The sequence below is a fragment of the Lichtheimia ornata genome (genome assembly GCF_029851405.1).
Source record: "Lichtheimia ornata isolate CBS 291.66 chromosome Unknown scaffold00170, whole genome shotgun sequence".
In the NCBI taxonomy this organism is placed as follows: Eukaryota; Fungi; Mucoromycota; class Mucoromycetes; order Mucorales; family Lichtheimiaceae; genus Lichtheimia; species Lichtheimia ornata.
The window spans coordinates 1-21,113 of record NW_026695489.1 but is presented as its reverse complement, the minus strand read 5'-3'; the positions used below and the strand labels follow the sequence as shown (position 1 = coordinate 21,113).

Here is a 21,113-nt window from a genome sequence, read left to right as displayed (position 1 = left end):
AAGATTTGAAATGCCGCTAAACCTGGAAACAAAATTCAAGTTTTGCAAGATGTATCGGTTATCAACGCGCGAATTACAAGAGCTGAAACAAACTCTTGACGACTTACTCTCGAAGGGTTGGATTCGCCCATCAGCATCTCCTTATGGTGCACCGGTACTTTTCGTCGCCAAGAAAGATGGATCATTACGAATGGTCATCGACTACAGAGCGTTGAACAGCATAACTATCAAGAATAGTTATCCCTTGCCACGCCAAGACGAGCTGTTCAACCAACTGCAAGGTGCTAAGGTGTTTTCGAAACTCGATTTGCGATCAGGCTACCATCAAATTCGTGTACAAGAGCAGGACGTACCTAAAACGGCTTTTCTCACACGATACGGCTTGATGGAATGGACCGTGCTTCCATTTGGCTTGACATCGGCACCTGGTACTTTCATGCAATTGATGAATGACATCTTCCGTGACTACTTGGATCAATTCGTTGTTGTTTACCTTGATGACATTTTGGTATATTCGAAAAACGTTGACGATCACGTTGAGCATGTACGATGCATCCTTGAACGGCTTGCCGATCATAAGCTCTATGCCAAAAAGTCCAAATGTCAATTCGGTATGTCAGAACTCGAGTTTCTTGGCCATATCGTTACCGATCAAGGTTTAAAAGCTGATCCTCGTAAAGTCAAAGCTGTCGCCGAATGGAAGACCCCTCAAAACGTACGAGACATCCAATCGTTTCTAGGCCTGGCAAATTACTATCGTGCTTTCATCCGTGACTTCGCTACTGCTGCTGCTTCTTTGAACTACCACTTGCGTAAGGACGTCCCTTGGCATTGGGGTGATGAAGCTCAAAAAGGATTCGACACCTTAAAGCAGCGGTTATGTTCAGCACCAGTACTCGCATTGCCAGACCCTGAAAAGCGTTTTCACTTACATACGGATGCCTCATCGGTTGCTGTTGGCGGTGTGCTCTCACAACCTGGAGATGACGATCTTCATCCTATTGCTTACGCATCACGTTCGTTGAAAGATGCTGAGTTCAACTATCCTGTACACGAGCTTGAATTGTTGGCAATCAAGCATTGTCTTGATGAATGGCGACACCATTTGGATGGACCACGTTTCACGGTGTATACGGATAATCGATCTCTTGCTACGTTGAAGACCAACACGAATCTTTCAAAACGGCAAATCAGATGGCTTCAAGAGTTCCAATCTTATGTATTCGATATACATCACATACCTCGGGAACGCAATCACGCTGCTGATGCTCTTTCAAAAAGACCACCAGCTGAGCCATCTCATCCAAATGCAAGTTTCGAATTGCATACGACAACGTTGAGAATCATTCGGAAATCGCTCTCTCCGGATATTCTACGATTATATCATAAGGATGAATTTTGCAAAGAAATCCTCCAACGTTTACGTACAGAGGACGATCCAACTTTTTCAAAGGGGGATGATGGTCTCCTTATTCGCCAAGCAGCAAACGGTGTCGAGCAAGTTGTTGTACCACGCATGTCACAATTGCTCACCAGCATCCTTCACGAGAATCACGATTCACCCGAAGCTGGTCATCGAGGTATTGATACAACAATGGAACGAATCCAAAGATCATACTATTGGCCAGGGATGCACAAGACTGTTCGCCGCTATATCGCTACGTGTGACACCTGTCAACGCACCAAAGCATCGAATGCTAAACCTGCAGGCTTGTTACAACCTTTACAGTTAGCTACGGAACGCTGGCAATCGATATCGGTTGACTTTATCACACACTTACCAATGACGCAAAATGGGCACGATGCCATAGCCACTTTTGTTGATCGATTCACAAAACGTGCACACTTCGCCCCATGCAAGACGACTGATACGGCTGAAGATTTTGCTCATTTGTTCCTACGTGAGATATATCGTCAACATGGCCTTCCATCCAACATTGTCTCTGACCGTGATCCTAAGTTTACCTCACGTTTTTGGGCTGCGGTGTCTTCAATGTTGGGTACGGCACGCCATATGTCGTCCGCAAGTCATCCACAAAGTGATGGGCAAACTGAACGAACGAATCGTACTATCGAAGAGCTATTACGTTGCTATGTTGCCTACGACGCCAACGATTGGGACTTGTGGATACCTGTTCTTGAACATACGTATAACGATTCGTTGCATACGTCAATTGGAATGACTCCTTTTGAATGCGATTTGGGTCGTTCACCTTCTTCGTTATTGACTGCTGTACGCCAATCTACGTCTTCCTCAGTTGAGTCAGCATGTGTTGGTCTCTAAACTTGAGAATGTGAAGAAGTTGGCGCTCCAACGATTGGAAGCTGCGGTGACAAGGCAGAAAACATACGCTGATACACGACGTCGTGAGTTGTCATTCGACATTGGCGATTTGGTGTTGGTCGACTTAAGTGTGATAAACCCTGACGTGTATGCAAACGCACCAAGCCGGAAAATTTTGCCACGAAGGCATGGCCCGTTTAAGGTTATTCAACGCATTGGTGACGTCGCATACAAGGTTGATCTCCCCACCACTATTCGTGCTCACAACGTGTTTCATGTTTCTGTACTCTCTCGTTATCAAGAACCGGATGAGCCTTCTCGACGACCAGAGATGCCTCCACCAGTTATCACGAATGATAACGATGACGAAAATGAGTGGGAAGTTGAACGCATTCTCAACGTACGTATTCGTGGAAGACAAAAGAAGAAACAATACCTCGTCAAGTGGGTTGGTTATCCTTTGCACGATGCAACATGGGAACCTGAGTCAAATTTGGTTACTGCAGCCGACCTCGTGGCCGAGTTTGAAACCTATCACGCACGCCGCCCACAACGTAAAACGCGTAAGTAATGATTGCTGACACTCAGACGCTTCTTTTCCCTTCTTCCAATAAACTTTTTTTCACGATCATCACCTTTTCCTTGACTGAGTCGCACTCGGTGTCCCATTTTACGTACCCTTTACTTTGGGAGGGGTGAGACCTGATGACACGCATCATGGTTTATGCAAGTTGTCAATTTACTTGTATATTACGCTTACCACGATGTCGCAGCAACACCAAGTTTACGCCTCAATGAAAAAGCTTCTCCAGTATAAATCACCTAGCGCTGCGCCTCTCTATATTATCGAAGCTGGGTCACGATGCAGTTAGGGGCTACTGCCGAAACACAACGACACGCAAGATGATTGGCTTGTAGGATGACGATGACAAGATACCTTTTACATACGACACGTTACGATTGAGACATACAACGATCCTACAAGATTCACGCAAGGTTTAATCAAGACCGCAACGACGCACAATCATCCACGTTTATCACCCATTACGATTACGCTTTACGTTTACGATTACGATTACGATACCCGTTTACGGCACATTCATACACGCACATCATCCGGAGGACGACTCACTCAGGACGGGGAGAATGTAGCATTCACAGCTACAAGATACGCTAGTTTCACTGAGATTACGACATTACGATTATAGACGAGCTCATGTCTTAGATACGATATAGCTTTAGCGTAGTTTAGATGTATGTGTATAAATACAAGTGTTGTCGACGACCCGACAACGATAGTCTTTTTCCACCGAATCTCTCTTGACTGTAAGTAAGACGACCTTCATGTATCCCATTTAGTAGCTTGCTATCCTTATCTATCTATCTACGATTGATATGGGACCTGCAATGCTACATTTATTTTATATCATCATAGCTAGTCACTCATAGAAAACTATATAAGCACTTAGCTGTGAACTTGAATAAACATCATCTTATCTGATCACGTATTGAGATTAGCGAGCAAACATATTGGTCGAGTTTACCTTTGTGTTGAAAAGCGTATCTTTGATTGAAGAACCTTGGCGTATACATTTGTCGTTTATCATTGGTTGTGTGTTGCATTCGTGAAGTAATTGAATAATCATTTCGTTTTCTTCAAGAACCTACAAGGCCGGAACAAGCAAGAACCCAGAACTGTGCCGTTCGTGTCAGCATGAGACGTCTGTAGGGGAGTAGTCAGCGTCTCAACTGCCTTTTATAGTCGCTGGATTTTGATAGCTGAAACCTTGTCATTGTCAACCACTCGTTTGTCTGAGGATGTGTATTTAGAATAGCCATGAAAAGATTTTATTAAACCCTTGTCTTTATCTTTGTCTTTGAATTGGAACTCGTTGTGAGAAGCAGTTGCGATTGCTTATTGTTTGGATTTGACGATTGAAGGCCCCCTTGTGATTACTTTATTTGGATTATCGTGACAACCTCTCTACGAACTTACTGCCCTACGTCTCAGGCAACTTCTCCACATTTCGATATGGCGACCCCCACAAGTGCCAAAAATAGAAGTGGTCAAAGCCTGTATTGCGATTTTGGCACTTTCACCAAAATACTACGACTCTATATTACCACCCACAATGGTTGGCAAGTCATTTAGGCAATTGGCTGTCGAGAAAATGAAGGTCAAAGTTGGGTGCATTTTTCTCATCATCTACAAGGTTTTTGGACTTGCTCTCTTCATCTACAGCATTAGCAGTGGTATGAGAAGCTGATAGAAGTGTCGAGGAATAAGCCATGGTCCATGAAGTGTATAGCTTTGGTTTAGCCTTCTTTGGGTATAAAATTGGGCATCAATTTCTTATGTGACTGCTTTTTGAGATTGTTTTAGATCGATTCGGAGCATGCTGTTACCTTGTCGGGGTTTTATTTAAAGCCCAGTTTCCTTATTTAGCTAAGTATCTATATATATAGTATATAAAATGTGGTCCCCTATATTTTCAGTGATCCGTCGTTACCCTCATGGTACGGATGAGTCTACCAAGCGCAAGATAAGGTATCAAGCACGACGTTTAGAAGCATACCACGGAAGGCTATACCGTAAGAACAACGATCCCACATACTTTGGGCCTGAAGTCCTTCATCAACGCAATATCGAAGAAGTCGTCATACAAGTACATAATGAAGGTCATTTCGGTGAAGTCAAAACATGGCAACGCATTTGTGAAAACTTTTGGAGTCCTGGTCTATCCCACTGTTTCAAAAATTTTGTCAAAGGATCCCAAACGTGTCAATTTCAACAACGTGTTCCAAGGCGGCGTTACGCTCAAGCACATCCCATCAAAACACCAACACGTCCATTCTTTACGATCGGCTGTGACGCAGTAGGTCCCACTTTAGAGCCAACAAGACATCGAAATAGCTATCTATTGGTTGCAATTGATTACTTGACAAGGTGGCCGGTAGCAGCCGCAGTGCCCAATATCAACGAGGAAACAACGGCAGACTTCTTATTTAATCACGTGGTGAAGACCGATGGTGTCCCTTCATATATTTTGACGGATCGAGGATCCAATTTTACATCAGCATTTGTATGGGAATTCTTACAAGATATGGGTTGCAGGCACATTACTACCACGGCATACCGCCCTCAAAGCAATGGTCTAGTGACCCACAAAATTGTTCAAATGTTTTGTACTTTTGCATAAATCGTTTCCTGGCGCATTGCCATGCATATAGAACATAGTAATATTATACATCATTCGATAGCGTAGCTAATTGGGCACACAATGCAATTCACATGATCGGTGCAACATTGAAATTCATGCAGCTAGCGGGGAATCAATAGCGTCCATACACTTGAACAATTTTGAGGGTACTTCAGCAATATTACATAAATGAACATCTACAACATGTGGAGCCTTTATTCTTTGTAATGTTATTGATAAGCCACTAATAAAAGTTTCTACTGCCTTGAGCATGGCCTAGGCCCTTTTCCCTTCGACGTCACTTATAAGTAACTTTTATTATGCGTCCAATCAGTAACCAGAAGAAAGAGGATGTGAAACATCTTCTACAACAAGGTACATCATACCGCCAAATCTCTACACTCACCGGTGTATCCCTTGGAGCTATTCGAGCTATTCGAACGGACCTCAATGTCGACATTGAACTTAATGGAGCTGGTCGAAAGCGCATAATGTCAAGCAATGACATTCGTGTTATCATTCGGAAACTCGTAACTGGCGAATACAAGAGTATTGAAGATGCAAGCCGTCAGCTCCGAGCTACCTACCCCAACAAGGTGACCCCAAGTGCTGAAACGATTCGTCGTGAAATGAAGCGTCTCAATTACACCGCAATTAAGAAGCCCAATGTGTTGCCATTGACCCGATCGCGTCGCAATGCACGATTCTGGTTCGCGCAAGCATATCGTTCTTGGACTGTAGAGGACTGGAAACGTGTTGTTTCCAGCGACGAGACAAAAGTGAACCGTTTGGGAAGTGATGGCCTTCATTGGACTTGGATTGATCCTGATGGGAAATTACGTGAACGCAATGTTATCCATACATATAAGCATGGTGGCGGAAGCATCATGATCTGGGGCTGTTTTTGTTGGTCAGGGCCCGGGTTTATCACCAAAATTCAAGGAACCATGAATGCCGACCTCTATTGCAGCATTTTAGATGATGAATTCAAGCAATGATTGGAATATTACGGCCTTGAAGTGAATGACATCATCTTTCAGCAAGATAATGATCCTAAGCGCAAGTCCCGGAAAGCCACCCAATGGTTCCAGGATAATGGTGTTGAGGTCCTACCATGGCCATCGTACTCCCCAAACCTCAATCCTATCGAACATATGTGGGCAGAGCTCAAACGCAAGTTGCTTCTCTATCATGAGCCTGCTAAGTCAATGCCCGAGTTCTGGGAAAGGGTTTCCTATACCTGGAACAAGTGTACGACGAAGGAATACTGTGAGAGGCTCATGGCAAGCATGCCACGACGTATAGAAGCCTGTTATTAAGCAAGAGGAGGCTATACTAAGTATTAATAAAACATGTTCTAGTTCCCCTCAAAATTGTTCAAGTGTATCGACGCTATTTGTTCCCCGGCAGCTGCATGAATTTCGATGTTGCACAGATCACGTGAATTTCATTGTGTGCCCAATTAGCTACGCTATCGAATGATGTATAATATCACTATGTTCTATATGCATGGCAATGCGCCAGGAAACGATTTATGCAAAAGTACAAAACATTTGAACAATTTTGTGGGTCACTGTATGTGAAAGATTGAATCAAACGTTGACTCAAACAATTGCCAAGATAGCAAGGGATGATGACAAATAGCGATGCTCAAAATACAGATCGGGTCGGATTAGCCATGTATCCGCAACCGATCCGATTTTAGTCGGGTAAGTATTTTTCAATCCGGACCTGGCAGATCGGATCGGGTCACTTGCAGCTTCGGTTGGGGTCCGGATTGCAACCGTATCACAGGTCGTGGCCCTTCATGTGTAACATAGGCTGTGTGCGAGCACACAAACTACAACTGCTGGTATGCGCTCTCGTGTCCTAGTCGTATATTCTCGTGTACTAGTCGTATATCCTCGTGTGCTAGTCGTATATTCTCGTATCCTAGTCGTATACACTCGTGTCCTAGTCGTATACACTCGTGTCCTAGTCGTATATTTTCGTGTTGTAATCGTATACCCTCGTGTCCTAGTCATACACATCACTATAATATTACATCTACGTTGCTATATGGCATGCACATACTATTATCTAAAAGCATCTAGATTGCATACAAAAGATAAAACTGAACGAGTTCAACTTTCGATATGTTACAAAGGCAATGATGTGTGTTAAAGATGGATGATTGTGCTACAACAAGCATGCTGAACTGTTGAGCCATTATGTATTATTTAGATACTTAAAAGAATGAATCGAGCAAGATGGACATGGAAAGATTCTGGTCGTTAAGGCAATTGCGACTAGGTGGTATATAAAACTTTGCTCTTGAAAAACACCTCTCTGATTAGGGATCGGCACGGTACCTCGGTACCCGGTACTTGAATGGAACCGGCACCGTACCTAAAAATGCTGGTACCGTACCGGTCGGTACCAAGAAGAACCGAGGACCGAAGTCGGTACCTTTTGAATCAGAGTTTGGAACCGAGTACCGGGTACCGAGGTACCGAGTACCGAGTACCGAGTCAATAAAAAGTATTAAGTTGATTAGATTTCGTATGTGAATCGTAAGCTTGTTCAGTATATTGAGCTTTTATTGTCGTATTAATGATAACGGGCTATGATATAAATGGATAGAAGACGAAAAATGCAACTATGCTAAAAGAGGGTAATGTATATCTTTGGATGTTGGATCATTGTCATGGGCCGCGTTGCAGTGCATGGATTAAGCGCAAGCTTAATGAGTGAAGGAAACCGCTTCAAAATTTCCACTGAGAGTGATACCATCATAATGGCACAGGCTTAAGGTAGTGGGTTGTGGCCATGTCTTTGTCGATGGGGCAGCACTGATATCGGCATCGAATCCATAGTCAATATCCAAGGACACCAATTGGGGCAATTGACAAAGATACCTGCTACATGTAGAGGCGCCTCAGGTGGGGCAAACAAAGTAAAACCTTGATCTTGTCCTGGTAGAGAGAGCATGCTTTTCGACCTCGCATTCGTCAAATGAGTCAAAGTCTTGCCGTCGTATTGTAATGATGAGACAAGCTTGTTGTAGTTGAAATAAGGCCTGGGTGGTCGCCATTGGCGGTCACCTGGGCCTTTTTTGCATTGGGAGCTCCTTGATGACAAAGATAGCAGGCGATTGCGTTGAGTAATGGAAGCGATGTGCAAGTGGAAATGTATGTGCGCTCGATAAAGCGGTGTCGAAAGCGATAATGAGCGGTAGCAATGAGTTGAAATCGGAAATAAGTGCTGCTGAAATGAGTGAGCGTGTTGAACTGTTGTATATATGAAGGGCAGATTGGCCCTATTGGCGATCAATTGGGCCTCTTTTAAATTTGGAGGTCCATGATGGTATAGGTAGCAGGCAATTGCGTCGAGCAGCTGGAATATAGTATATAGAGTCTGTATACAGCATTCTGGTAGCTGCGCAACTTTGTAGATGTATAATACCTAAATGTAGAAAGGAAGCGGAAGCAAATGAGAAATGATGGCGGTTTCACTTTGATTGTTGTATCCTGGTTTGTGTAACCCGTATATATGACAGGTACCATAAGGGTCAATTTTTGGAAGCCTCATGCTCATACAGAATGCAAGCTTGACACTGGTATTGGTTTGCGTAAACGAATGTAAAGAGAATGAAGAATAGGACATTTCCATCAGCCTTGCTTGTTTGGATATACATACAATATTCGAATGTAACCTAGCAGACATTGTCTCAGATGCCCAAGTGGCGACTTAAATTGACGCGATAAGGTGATTTCGCGTTTTACGCGTCTAAAAATGAAAGCATGCAAACAATCTACAATGGTTGTTCCACGGCAATGCACGAAATACAAACGAGATTGCCTTATTGAAGGCGTGATCCATAGGCAGAACATGTTCTTTTCGCGATGTTCTCCACTTTTATACTTATGTTGAATCCTTCGTAAACAACGATCTCAAGTTGTCAGTGTGATCGGGAGTGTTAATGGGTATAATCGGTCGAATGTCGCGGCGCCGATGATAAGGGTAAAGGATCAGGAGTTGTGAATCCAATGGATGGCCGTAGATAATGGTTATTCTTGCAGATAATCGAGTCGTAAGTCACTTTATTATGTAACGTTAGTGGATCAGAACCAATGGCAATTTTTAAGCATTGTGACATTCGGGTTTAAAGAAGTACATCACCGGATCAAGGTCTATAACTGCACCCGATTCGTTCAAGAGATTTGTAATTATTCAATAAAGCTGTCATTCTCGGCAACCTCCCAAAGATATAAAGAGCAGCATTTATCACCACAATTACGAGAGCATTTCATCTTTATTTCTTGTCTTCTTGTTCATATAATCGCTATTTCAATCATCATGCCATACCAAGTCGGTAGTTCCTCGAAAGATCCACGTGGTGCTTTGAGTGATGAAGTACGTATACTTTTTGATGATATGCATTAATGATCACGATATTCACTTACCGAATTTATAGCCATCATCATTGAGCCGTTTTCTTTCTCGAGAGTCGTCCTTCATGTCTAATCGTACCGAGTGCACAGACGACACTGTTGATGCTTCGGATGATTTTGATGATGATGGTTCGGTTTTATCAGCCGTGTGTCAAGAGGAGTCCGCTCTGCGTCAGGAACCAGCACGTGATGATATCGAAGATAATGGCAATGACAGTAGTGCTTGGGTGTTCGTACACAAGTATGGCAAGCGAGCATTGAAAGAAGATGGTTCTCCTGCAATACAATGTTTGGTTGGTAACTGTGGAAAGCTTATCGCCAGCAAGTACTCGTCTACCTCTGGGTTTATCAAGCATCTCGGCAAACATCAAATCAACAAGAGCAATGGTCCTCATGTCAATAGTGGTGACAAGCGTGGCCCAATGGATGTCTTCGTTCATGGGAAACGTGCTCGTACATTCAACGCTGAAGAATTCCAACGAGTGGTTGTCAAGTTCTTGGTGACAAGCAAGTTGCCATTCACGACCTGTGAGAATGCTGCGTTACAAGAGCTGCTTGAATTGGCACGAATTGCACCTACCGCATCAGGCGTTCAACTTCCTTCGGCACGCACCTGCACGAGAAAAGTAAGCAAGAGTCATATAGTATGGCAAATAAGATTCTTACCAGTGAATGTTTTTTTTAAGACTGAGGCGGAATATGAAATGGCTCGCAATCGATTGAAGGAGATGTTGAGGAAGGTACCAGCTGTGTCATGTACCTTGGATGGCTGGACAAGTCCTTTCAACCAAGCATTCCTTGCTGTGACAGCACACTGGATCGATCAGCATACATGGACCATGAAGGAGGTGATCATCGGCTTTGAGCCCATCAATGGCCCACACACTGGTGAAAATCTGGCTGCTGTATTCATCGACGTCCTTGAGGAGTTTGACCTTGGCAGAAGGCTCTTCACCGTTACCACCGACAACGCCGCCAACATGACAACGATGGTGCGTCATGTGATGGAATATGGCAAGCAAGAGTCCAAACAGTGGTAAGTGAATGTCTTTTTCAAGGTGATCAAGAGTTAACGTACGTTTACTTTGTATAGGCCCTTTCGTTTGCGCCATCATATCCCATGCGTCGGCCACATCTTTAATCTCGCTGTGCAGGCGATCCTCAAGAATGGCTTAAAGGCCCAAGCACCCGATAACGTGATCGAACATGACATTTCAGATGAGCCTGCCACTCCACTCGCCAAGCTACGAAAAGGGATCCTAAAGATTAGGTAAGATGTTGTATTCGTATAGTTGACATCGGTAATGATACTTATTTTTTATGCATAGATCCTCGCCTCAACGTATCGCTGCCTTTGAGAGGAGACGTGACGCAATGGATTGTCCACCTTTGGCCTTGACACTCGATGTTCGTACACGTTGGAATTCAACATACGATATGTTGAATCGTGCTGTCAAGCTCAAGGAGGCATACGTTGCCATGACTGCACCTGGTTCCGAGCTTGAAGATTTGCCTTGTCAGCATCAGACTGGACCAAGATTCAGGGTATCATTGAGGTGTTGAAGCCTTTCGAGGACGCCACACAGACGCTGTCATCAAGCAAGTCGCATGCGTCTGTGAACATGACCATATTGTGCTACAACCGTATCATGGATGCTCTCGAGAAACTTGAAGAACGTATGATAGCCACCGATCCCGAACTTTGTCATGCCATTCGTTGCGGCCTTGACAAGTTGGTACGCTACTACAGTCGTACCGACATGACTGAGGTTTACGCTGTGGCGACTGCACTTGACCCACGTCTCAAGTTCAGGTGGTGGCGCCGTCATGGCTGGGAAAAGGAATGGTGCAAATTCAGTGAAGATCTGGTACGTGAGGCATGGCGCAAGTTTTCTGGTGTGGTGGCGATGGATGAAGAAGTGACCGAAAGAGCCCAACAACTCCATGAGCTCTTTTTGACGGAGCTTACAAAAGACGAGCTTTCGGAGTATGTCGACCAGCCAACGATAGCTCCTTTGGTGGCTCCTAGGAAATCCGATGAGCTTGTTTTTTGGGAGGTGAACCAGGCACATTGGCCAAACCTTGCCAGTATGGCAGCTCAATATTTGGCAGTGCCTGCTACCTCGACTCCTTCCGAAAGATGTTTCTCGTCAACACGCCTGCTCCTCCCCCATGTTCGCAATCGACTTTCCCCAGGCATGATCAAGCAACTCATGCTGCTTGGCTCTTGGTTCGATTTGAACATTCATTCATAGATCTCCTTTTTCTTTCCTTCCTTTCGTTTTTTTTCTTCCTCTTTTCCTTCCTCTTTTCCTTTCGTTTCCCTTTCTTCCTTCTGTTTCCTTTTCCCCTTCATAGAGCTTATATATATGTCATTTCTTTTCCTGTTTGTGGTGCCCGTAATGGGTTAATAAATGTTATAATGTCCACCTATATACTTGGTATACAATACGATAAGGAAGTAAAGAAGAAATCTCTGTTAGATTCACGTTATTCAAGAGATGATACTTCAGTGTTTATGTGCTGTTATATATATGCCATATGCGTTGTATAAGATAAACGAATATTGAAGCATACAAAAGGTGGTGCAATGATGATGCTTGTAGACATAGTCATATATGATGTCACTTGATACATGCTAAGCATACTTACCCGGTACCTCGGTACCAACATGGAACCGACTATCGGTTCCTGGTCGGTTCTCACGATGGTACCGGGACCGGGATGACCGACTGGTACCGAGTACCGGTTCGGTACCCGGTTCTTTTTGCCGATCCCTATCTCTGATGGTGTTCTTGTAGCAGGGATGGACAAATAACATATCAATAAGTAGGTTTCCTCGTATCTCATGTTGTTTATTCATCTATTCAGGTACTATTTATCATATCCGCATTCGAAGCTATCGGATACCGGATATCCGCGGATTGGGCCCAAAACCGGTCGTATATCAAAATGCCATATCCACATCCGAAATTCTGGATCAGATTCGGATCAGGTTTACCGTATTCGGATCGGATGAGCAACACTGGGATGGATGCAGCGGTGGGTGGATGGATGATGGATGCACAAGTTATCCTCAAAAAGTGATAAAATGAATGCCAGCACCTTCAACCTTCCATTTCAAGGAAGAGATTTCACTTACAGCTCTTCATCCATGAACACGCAAAAACACTATCGAAAAACGCTTTCAAAACACTATCGAAACACGTTTAACACGAACATTTTCGCCCTGTGCTATTTTTGGCACTTGTGGGGGTCACCATCTCGAAATGTGGATGGCACGTGCGGTGCTAAGGGTTGTTCAAGAGTATCTGGGGAGGTAAGTGATGTGTGTAGGGTAGATAAAATAAGAAAGACTCCACTGGCATGTAGAAATACAATGAATAGAAATGAAATGTAAAATAAACAACGAACACTGAAGACTGAGAGATCAACCTGCAATGAACAATCGAAAAGATAATCAAAGAGAGAGAGTAAAAGGGAACAATGGGAGGGATGTGTGAATAATCTAAAGGTAAAAGGGGTCTCGTTCGCACAATATCAGCGATCAGCAATAGGAAACAATCCTTCTTCAAATCTTCGCCTTCAAAAAGCTTATTCTTCTTTATTCAACACCTGAGCTATTTTATATTGACTTGACAAATACAAGGATGATGATGACAATGATAATAACAATATGGGTGTGTGTGCGTGTGCATGTATCTTAGTGTGTCTGGATTTACATATAGTGCGTCTGAATGATAATGTATGATCATGGTGCATTCGGGGACAGCCGAGTGAATGATAAAAATGATAAAACGTCACAAGAGAAGTCGTTGCCATGACGAATGTGAGATCAGGGTGCAATCGTGGTGCTGTCGTACTGTGTCAATGTAGAAGTGTGAATGAACAACATAACAAGTAAGGTGGAATGAGCTGAAGTGAAATTCGTAAAGTCAGAAAGGAAGCAAGGATAACAAAAGTGATGAGTAAAGGGAAAAGAACACGTAAAGAAAGTACCGACAGGGAACGGGTAGACAGGGAAAGGAATAAACAGGGAATGACGTGGGCAAAATGTGTGCATGAAACGGGGCATCGGGGAATCCAAAAAGGGAAAGACAAAGGAGTGTGAGGGAAACATCAAGCATCATCAAAGGACATCACGTGGAAAGCACCCAAAGCGAGCTTGACATCATAATTCTTACCAAAGGACACTAGACACAACCAGCATGTTTTGACCTGCCGAAAGTGGAAGAAACTCCTATTTATGCTACATTTCGGTGGGAAGACATCCCTGATTTCTGCATTTCTTCCATCGAATAAACAGCCGGTTCGTCTCGCTGCAAGCTGGGAGAAACTAAAGATGCTTTCCAGTAGAAAGCTTACATAAACATACAATTTTTGCTAGAAGCTGAGTAGCAATAACGAGCGTTTTCGATAGGAGAAGTCTTGCAGGATCCATGGTTTCCACCGGTGTAAATGGGTAGAAACGTAAGATTATCACCTTGCATAAATTCGATGAAACCAAAGGTTACAGCTAGCATAAATTTGATAAAACGCAGGGTTACAGCTAACATACATTCGATGAAATCACATTTTGAGCTTGCAACGACGCAACCATATAATAGATTTAACCATAATGCTCGTTGTGCATTAATTAGGAACATGGTGTCCATGACAATGATCAATAGAGAGGTAGTCATCAGCATAGGATGTCGTATCAGTGGTTTATTGAGGAAGACTGTAATTCAAAAATGGACTAGACTCGTGGCATTAAGAATGTGACACCTGTCATTCCAGAGATCGTACCAAAGACAACTATAGAAAAGTGAATGATACAAGTGCCATTGCCATTCTACACACTATTGTAGTGATCCGTCAATAACAAAAGCCTTTGGAGCAGACATAATGTAATAGAGTAAGATACTTACAAACACTCGGCAGCCATATAAATGTCATACCCGCCAATAGGATCCCTAAAGAAGATGAAATCAACGTTAGGCTTGCCTGGGATCACGTATGGAAGAATATAGAATAGATTTGTGGAGACCTGAACTTGATGATAGATGTTTCTTATAGTGCTGTAGAGCTTGATGCAATGACACCTACGTAAGATGTAGCTTGGGGTGTATCGGTATCTATTAATGTAAGTCATTAGCCCATAAGAAAAAAGTGTGTGCGTAAATGAGATGCAAAGCCATACCTGTACCATTTGCGAGGTGGAGTGAAGTGAAAGGGGGAAAGATGAAAAACAACAAAAACGCGAACAGGGCCCAATGCATCAATATTTATAGGGATAGATTTGCAACCCCCTGGCTTTTTGCGTAACACGTTCTTTGCTGCATGAATCTCCGTGCATTGTACCATAGCGCTCTATATTGATCGATCAATACATGCAAAATAAAGCATTAGTGATGGAAAATATATAAACTAACCCGTTGCCATGGCATCGCCTGTTGCTATACCACATCACCAAATCATGTCTTCGCTGCAAAATCGCACCAACCAGATCCCAGTTGTTGAGTCCTCAGCTGAGATACACCATGCACCTGTGCGCAAGAGGGGCCGTGTTGATGACATCGGTGAGAGGGTGTCGAAGTCGGAGGATGTTATCAAGAAGCAACAGAAAACGATTGATACGATGTAAGCCGAGCTCGATGATAGAAGAGCAGGATCAGGTGTAACGCGTGATACAGAGTTGAGCGTAAGTATACGGATAGCAAAAGGAAACATGCCCAATGTCTTATGCCGTATGCTTACCCTTGTACCATGTTATCAGGAAACTTTGCGCGAATATTACAAGAGGATGTCCAAGGATCCTGATATGACATGGGACAAAACCAAATCAATTCGTGATGGTCGTAACGCAAGAATTGTCAACAACATGATAGCTTACATTCGTGGTCTTGAACAACATCTCAACAACAACACCAGTGGTGATACGGGTGAAAATCCTCGACGAATGCATTGGACGGATCATCAAATCTTCGCAAAAGCACAAAACCAATTGGAGTATCATAAAGCGACTGCTGATCTCACGGATGAATTGCGCAAGAAACATAGCGCGAAGGTTGCCAAGAGGAACGCCCGTAAGAAGGTATGTGTCGCTGGTGGCTACTGTATTTGTGTTCATACACATATCATGAATACACAATTGTCAGATCGTAGCAATAAATAACACTTTTACTTACTAGAAACATGATATACGTAAGGAGGCTTTTGCTTTGGGTGGCCGTAATTTGAGCACGTACAGAGAAAAGGGTGAAGACTTGCTGGTAGCTGCTCTGATGTCGGATTCGGACGACGATGTGAATGAAGATGGTCAAACAGTGGGAAGAAAGCTACTTCGCCCACATTGGCGCTCGGATGCTGTAAGTATATTGTGTTCGAGTGAAATCATTGTCTTATACATACCAATCGCACGCCAATTTAGGCCAACGCATTTTTGGATGACCTCACCACGCTGAGCAGACACACTGCAAAAGGCCGCGAATACTGCCAAAAGAGGGACCGACAAGAGAGGCGTACTTGCACGGTTGTGGTACAAGGTGTTGACGACATAGTCAGCAAGGAGGTTCCCGATTGGGCCAAGGTGGTTGTTCCTGATGATGCTGAGAACGATGGATAAGATTGTGGTTGTGTTGTGGTGTTCTCTTCCCTTCTCTTTCCCACTAGTATTCAATGATCTTACACGCAATCAATAATGAATACAATAAACATGCGATTCAGGGCATACACCACGTGATATTACTTACCATGAATGGGGTTGACTTCAGAGTTGTTAACTTTCTCGTTGAGAAATGAACTTAGTTTTCATACGATCAATAGCCGTTGTTCAAGTATAATACCACTGGATATGGATCAATCAGTATCAGCAATGCCCTCCATACAACATGCCATGCCTTTCACAATGATAAATGTATAATCTATTAAGCAAGCATATTACCACTAGAACCAATCTTGAGTCTACCCAACTGTTTTGCATGGTAAAGGAATGACCACAACGAGATTGTCTACCCACTTATATATCCCGATTGGTGAATGAATCCTGTGCACAGGCAATATACAGGTACTATCCAATGGACTAAACCTGTTTCGCCAAACCGAGAGACCACGATCTTCCCAAGAAAGCCGCCCATTGACGATGTACGGATCAAACCATCTCACAAATGCAAACATGTGTACAAATGGTCTGACTTTGTCATCGGCGGTGCATTCTACGCCTACGCTATGCGTAAAAAATACTGAACTTGTGCCGGTCGAAGATAACGCCTTTCTTCACCCGTGTTGGGATCATAAGAAACATAAAACGCTTGAATGAACGATCCCCGATTGGTTCGCGGCGATTCTCTGCTACGATACTCTTGCCCAAGGATCATGATCTTGGAGGTTTTACGTATATAAGGGACTACCATGGATACCTTGTTCGTAACACCTTCATCCTCAATGCCGACTTCTGGTGCAACTCCATAACTCCAATGATCAAAGGTATCCACGTCAGGATACATGCCATCATAGATCGTACGATTGTGATCGAGTGGAATAAAATGGAATGAGATTACAAAAAACGAGACAATGATAAGTCAAGTGAGACTGAAGATCCCCTTTATTCAATGAAGACGTCCACTCTTTTATATTAAATGATTGATCCTGCTATAACCTGATTCTCCCACGCCCTCACACCATGATTAGTAACGATGATGGTATTCTCGATATACCCATAATCTTACGTACGCGTCTGTGCCCATGTACCTGACAGCCATATAGGATAAGATTTATGCGTGGGAGAATGTAGGTGTGACAAACATGAGATGAGAAGGAGAATTAAATGACAGCTGTGGGAACCACTTTATGATGATTAAGCTGTGTCTACGACAACGATAATACCGGGATAAACATATATAATGACTTGGGCTCATTCTGACATGCTTATCGGATAGCTGTATCGACGTAATAAGCGATGGTGGAAGAGCTTCATATCCTAGGACTGCATCAACCAACATTGGATTTTCCGAAAAGCGATTGAATTCATTCAAGTTGAAAAGCTCGTCATCATTATCTTGGGGCTCAGATGAGGCAGTATACAATGATAGAACCAGCGCCATGATTACACTCTTCAAAAAGGGATGTCGCTCGAGATTCGCGATCATGGTATGCAAATAGTCTCCTGCATGATGCTTCTGCAAGAAATGACGCATCATAGTGATTTCCAATCCATCCTTGCCGTTTGTATCGATTGCCTTCAAAATTCCATTGAACCGTTCAAATCCAAAAAGCCAAAAAGCATACATTGGCCCGAAATCAAGCATCGTTTCCCGCAAATGCATATGCAAATGCATGTTAGGGGTGATTTCGTCAGGTCCATATAGCCTCTCATACAACATGCAAAATTGCTGTAGCTTCTTGTGGCCTTCATTGATCTCATCGATTGAAAGGGATGGCTTTGCCAGTATGCGATTCGCGCCAACAAACAAGAGATGCACCTTCCAGTGATCGCCCAAGAGACGTCCTTTCAACAAGATAGGGGATAACGCTACCACCCATGTACGCCATTCGGCTGACTTGAATCCTGCGCAACCTGATTTGATCTTTCCTTTGGGTATATCATATCCCAAAGGCAAAACAATGTCGTCCGTGGATTCCACCATTCCCAAAAAGGCGTCATTCGAGAGCAATGGCTTGTTGAACCCTTCTTCATACACAGCTTTCCATAAGTTACATGAACGTTTAGCCGTACCAGAATATAGGTTGTGCATCGGGTCGATTATGGTACAACGCACTGTGTCAAAATAACGCAAGCGATCGAGTTCAGACCACCACACACCACTCCTCCTTTCGACATCTTCTCTTTCAGACTTTAGGCTCGATGACTTCCATTCTTGGCGGGCTCTTCTTACTTCTTCCTCCGATCTTCTTCTCCATCAATCAACGTTTTTAAAACCAGAAAAATCTCTTTGCAGATGATTATCAAGTCGACTTGGAAACAATCGATCACATTTAAAACATGCTCGTAAATCCAGAGACTTTTCGAGCGGCTGGTATATCACATGCGACCATTAATAGTGCTGCTTTCACTTTGATTATTGAGTTGTCGGTGCCAAGTGTAATGTCGATACCATCGTATAGTCGCGATAGCTCATCCACCAAAGGCCGAAGATAGTAATTGATTTGTTGCTTCTTGGGTTCACTGCTCCCTGGCATCAAACCAACTAAAATAAGGTTCTCTGGTTTCATTCGTTGGGATCGTGGCAGGTTATTGATGGCAAGATATATCCCACCAACAGAGTGTTGTCGCCCACAAATAAACGTGTCGTATTTCAAGTACCAATTCCATAATCAAGTACAAGGTGCCAAGCCAAGGTATCACAACGACCACACTTATCCCGCAAGAGGACACCGAATGTAACGTTTCCATATCCACACTCAAGGTTCATCACTCAATGAGCCCCGTCATCTCGTGTACCCCAACATCCTTCTATGTAAACGCCATCTCCCTTTAGCATCGTCACACAGCCATACTAGAAACCTATATAAGACATGTTGTAGTTGTAGCTGGTAACGGCACCTTTAAGTTGAATACAGTATATTGATTCTCAACGTACTTTCATCTTTTATTCTTTATCTTTATCATCGTAATATCTCAAAAGGGCTGAAACCAATCCACATTTAACGTCAACAACAACGCGTGCTTGTCATCGAGGAAACCAGACTGCTTCCACTCTTTCCACATTCTTCCATCGTAAACATCATGCAAAACATTGTCTGAATCAGCACGATCCCGCCATTTGTTGATTTGGTCAATGAAGTGCGGCCGATTAAAAAAGATGCCGAGAGAATGCTCCACGCTGTTGTACGCAAATTCTTTGATCGGTACGGCACGGTTACCAGCAGCACGTTTGAGCAAACGTTTACCACATCGAGAGGCAAATGCGGGGTTGGTTATGTCAACGGCTAGTTGGGCCCCTCCCCCCAACCCAAATTTCAAATTCAGTCAGCTCTTTTATTCTGCCCAGCCCAGGTACCCTTTGACATACGCGCTTGAGCTTTATTATCCTTGCTTCCTCTTTGACTCATTTAACGATCCTTCACCACTCCATGTCAATCAGCAATCAGGTTCACCTTCAATTGCAAATTGCTCCTTCGCAATTGTAGTTGTTTTGATTGAGACATTCTTTTTGTAGACAACGACACAATACACGAAACAACAGCCTTTCAAACTTTGACTTTGGTCGACGTCTTCACACTGGTTGGTTCCTTTTTCTGGGTATATATAACCATTGATAAGGTTTGACATTTGCATACAGGCCATCATACTGCACAACTGAAGGGGAATCACGAATCACTCGATAGCCATACAAGTACCCACTACCACCTACCAGCTTGAATCACCTTTCACCACTATATATCATCTTGCCTTTGCTATTGCTTGAATATATGGTTATCAACTCTATGATGATGGCTTTGTGGCTCACAGATATTGATGTTGGATGGCTATCTGATAATGAAAATGTTATTTTAAGGAAAGGCAAGGTTGACAATGTATAACAACATCTACTGTTTACGGAAGCGAGCATTGGAGGAAGGAAAGGATTGGGTGATGATGGATTGTTTGAGTTCTTCAACTTGGTTTAACCAATCATCAAAACGGTCGATCGTATTCCTGGTGGATGAAAAGGAAGCTGTCTTAACTTGACGGCTCAAGGCCAGCAAATCTCTGGCAAGCTTTTCTTTTCTTTCAGTAACACGATCTATTGGGGTAGATGGCGTGGATGGCGTGGATGGCGTGGAAGATGTATTAGACGGACGAGATGATGGAGATGAAGAGGATGCAGAAGGGGATGGTGAGCCACCACGGATAGATGGGATGGAAATGGTATTCTCATAGGTGGTGATAGGTGTACGGGCGGAATATTGTGTGTGAATGAGAGGAACGAGAAACATATGCTTGCAACCATGGTTGTCACTCTTGTAATAACCAGAGCAGTTACATTGTTCTATACGTAGGCCTTCTGCTTTGACCTAGAATATGATAATGTATGGTAGCCAAATCAATTTTGCACCATCCAACCCCAAATATTTGATAATTACAGTATACTTCTCACTGCTATTTTGCACAAAAGACCGTACAAGGAAAGTGTCATCGCTGAGCTTTTCAACTGGGTTCTGGACAACACCCTTCTCTAGGAATGCCTTGGCCTTACGCTCCAGGCTGCGAGC

General features: G+C 43.4%; 8 protein-coding genes across 8 annotated transcripts; 5 read left to right on the top strand and 3 right to left on the bottom strand.

The window, feature by feature from the left end:
- Window positions 1–49: 49 nt before the first annotated feature.
- Window positions 50–2,855, top strand: O0I10_012875 (uncharacterized protein; the record flags this gene model as incomplete). The annotated part of the gene is made up of 2 exons (XM_058492760.1): window positions 50–2,233; window positions 2,301–2,855. 2 exons carry the CDS (start codon window positions 50–52, stop codon window positions 2,853–2,855), a joined length of 2,739 nt encoding a protein of 912 aa, XP_058336481.1.
- A 1,903-nt stretch (window positions 2,856–4,758) lies between these two features.
- On the top strand, window positions 4,759–5,484 carry O0I10_012874 (uncharacterized protein; the record flags this gene model as incomplete). The annotated part of the gene is made up of 1 exon (XM_058492759.1): window positions 4,759–5,484. The coding sequence occupies one exon, from the start codon at window positions 4,759–4,761 to the stop codon at window positions 5,482–5,484; it is 726 nt and encodes a 241-aa protein (XP_058336480.1).
- Window positions 5,485–5,804: 320 nt separating this feature from the next.
- Window positions 5,805–6,482, top strand: O0I10_012873 (uncharacterized protein; the record flags this gene model as incomplete). Its single annotated transcript, XM_058492758.1, has 1 exon — window positions 5,805–6,482. The coding sequence occupies one exon, from the start codon at window positions 5,805–5,807 to the stop codon at window positions 6,480–6,482; it is 678 nt and encodes a 225-aa protein (XP_058336479.1).
- Window positions 6,483–9,822: 3,340 nt separating this feature from the next.
- On the top strand, window positions 9,823–12,172 carry O0I10_012872 (uncharacterized protein; the record flags this gene model as incomplete). Its single annotated transcript, XM_058492757.1, has 6 exons — window positions 9,823–9,879; window positions 9,941–10,543; window positions 10,604–10,953; window positions 11,011–11,187; window positions 11,246–11,462; window positions 11,522–12,172. The coding sequence occupies 6 exons, from the start codon at window positions 9,823–9,825 to the stop codon at window positions 12,170–12,172; spliced, it is 2,055 nt and encodes a 684-aa protein (XP_058336478.1).
- Window positions 12,173–15,339: 3,167 nt separating this feature from the next.
- O0I10_012871 (uncharacterized protein) lies at window positions 15,340–16,524 on the top strand (the record flags this gene model as incomplete). The annotated part of the gene is made up of 5 exons (XM_058492756.1): window positions 15,340–15,478; window positions 15,545–15,600; window positions 15,676–15,993; window positions 16,091–16,267; window positions 16,330–16,524. 5 exons carry the CDS (start codon window positions 15,340–15,342, stop codon window positions 16,522–16,524), a joined length of 885 nt encoding a protein of 294 aa, XP_058336477.1.
- A 338-nt stretch (window positions 16,525–16,862) lies between these two features.
- Window positions 16,863–18,652, bottom strand: O0I10_012870 (uncharacterized protein; the record flags this gene model as incomplete). The annotated part of the gene is made up of 2 exons (XM_058492755.1): window positions 16,863–16,916; window positions 17,822–18,652. The coding sequence occupies 2 exons, from the start codon at window positions 18,650–18,652 to the stop codon at window positions 16,863–16,865; spliced, it is 885 nt and encodes a 294-aa protein (XP_058336476.1).
- Window positions 18,653–19,536: 884 nt separating this feature from the next.
- On the bottom strand, window positions 19,537–19,970 carry O0I10_012868 (uncharacterized protein; the record flags this gene model as incomplete). The annotated part of the gene is made up of 2 exons (XM_058492754.1): window positions 19,537–19,847; window positions 19,931–19,970. 2 exons carry the CDS (start codon window positions 19,968–19,970, stop codon window positions 19,537–19,539), a joined length of 351 nt encoding a protein of 116 aa, XP_058336475.1.
- A 477-nt stretch (window positions 19,971–20,447) lies between these two features.
- On the bottom strand, window positions 20,448–21,113 carry O0I10_012867 (uncharacterized protein; the record flags this gene model as incomplete). The annotated part of the gene is made up of 2 exons (XM_058492753.1): window positions 20,448–20,915; window positions 20,985–21,113. Coding segments are annotated over 2 exons (597 nt in total), but the record flags the coding sequence as incomplete, so codon positions are not given.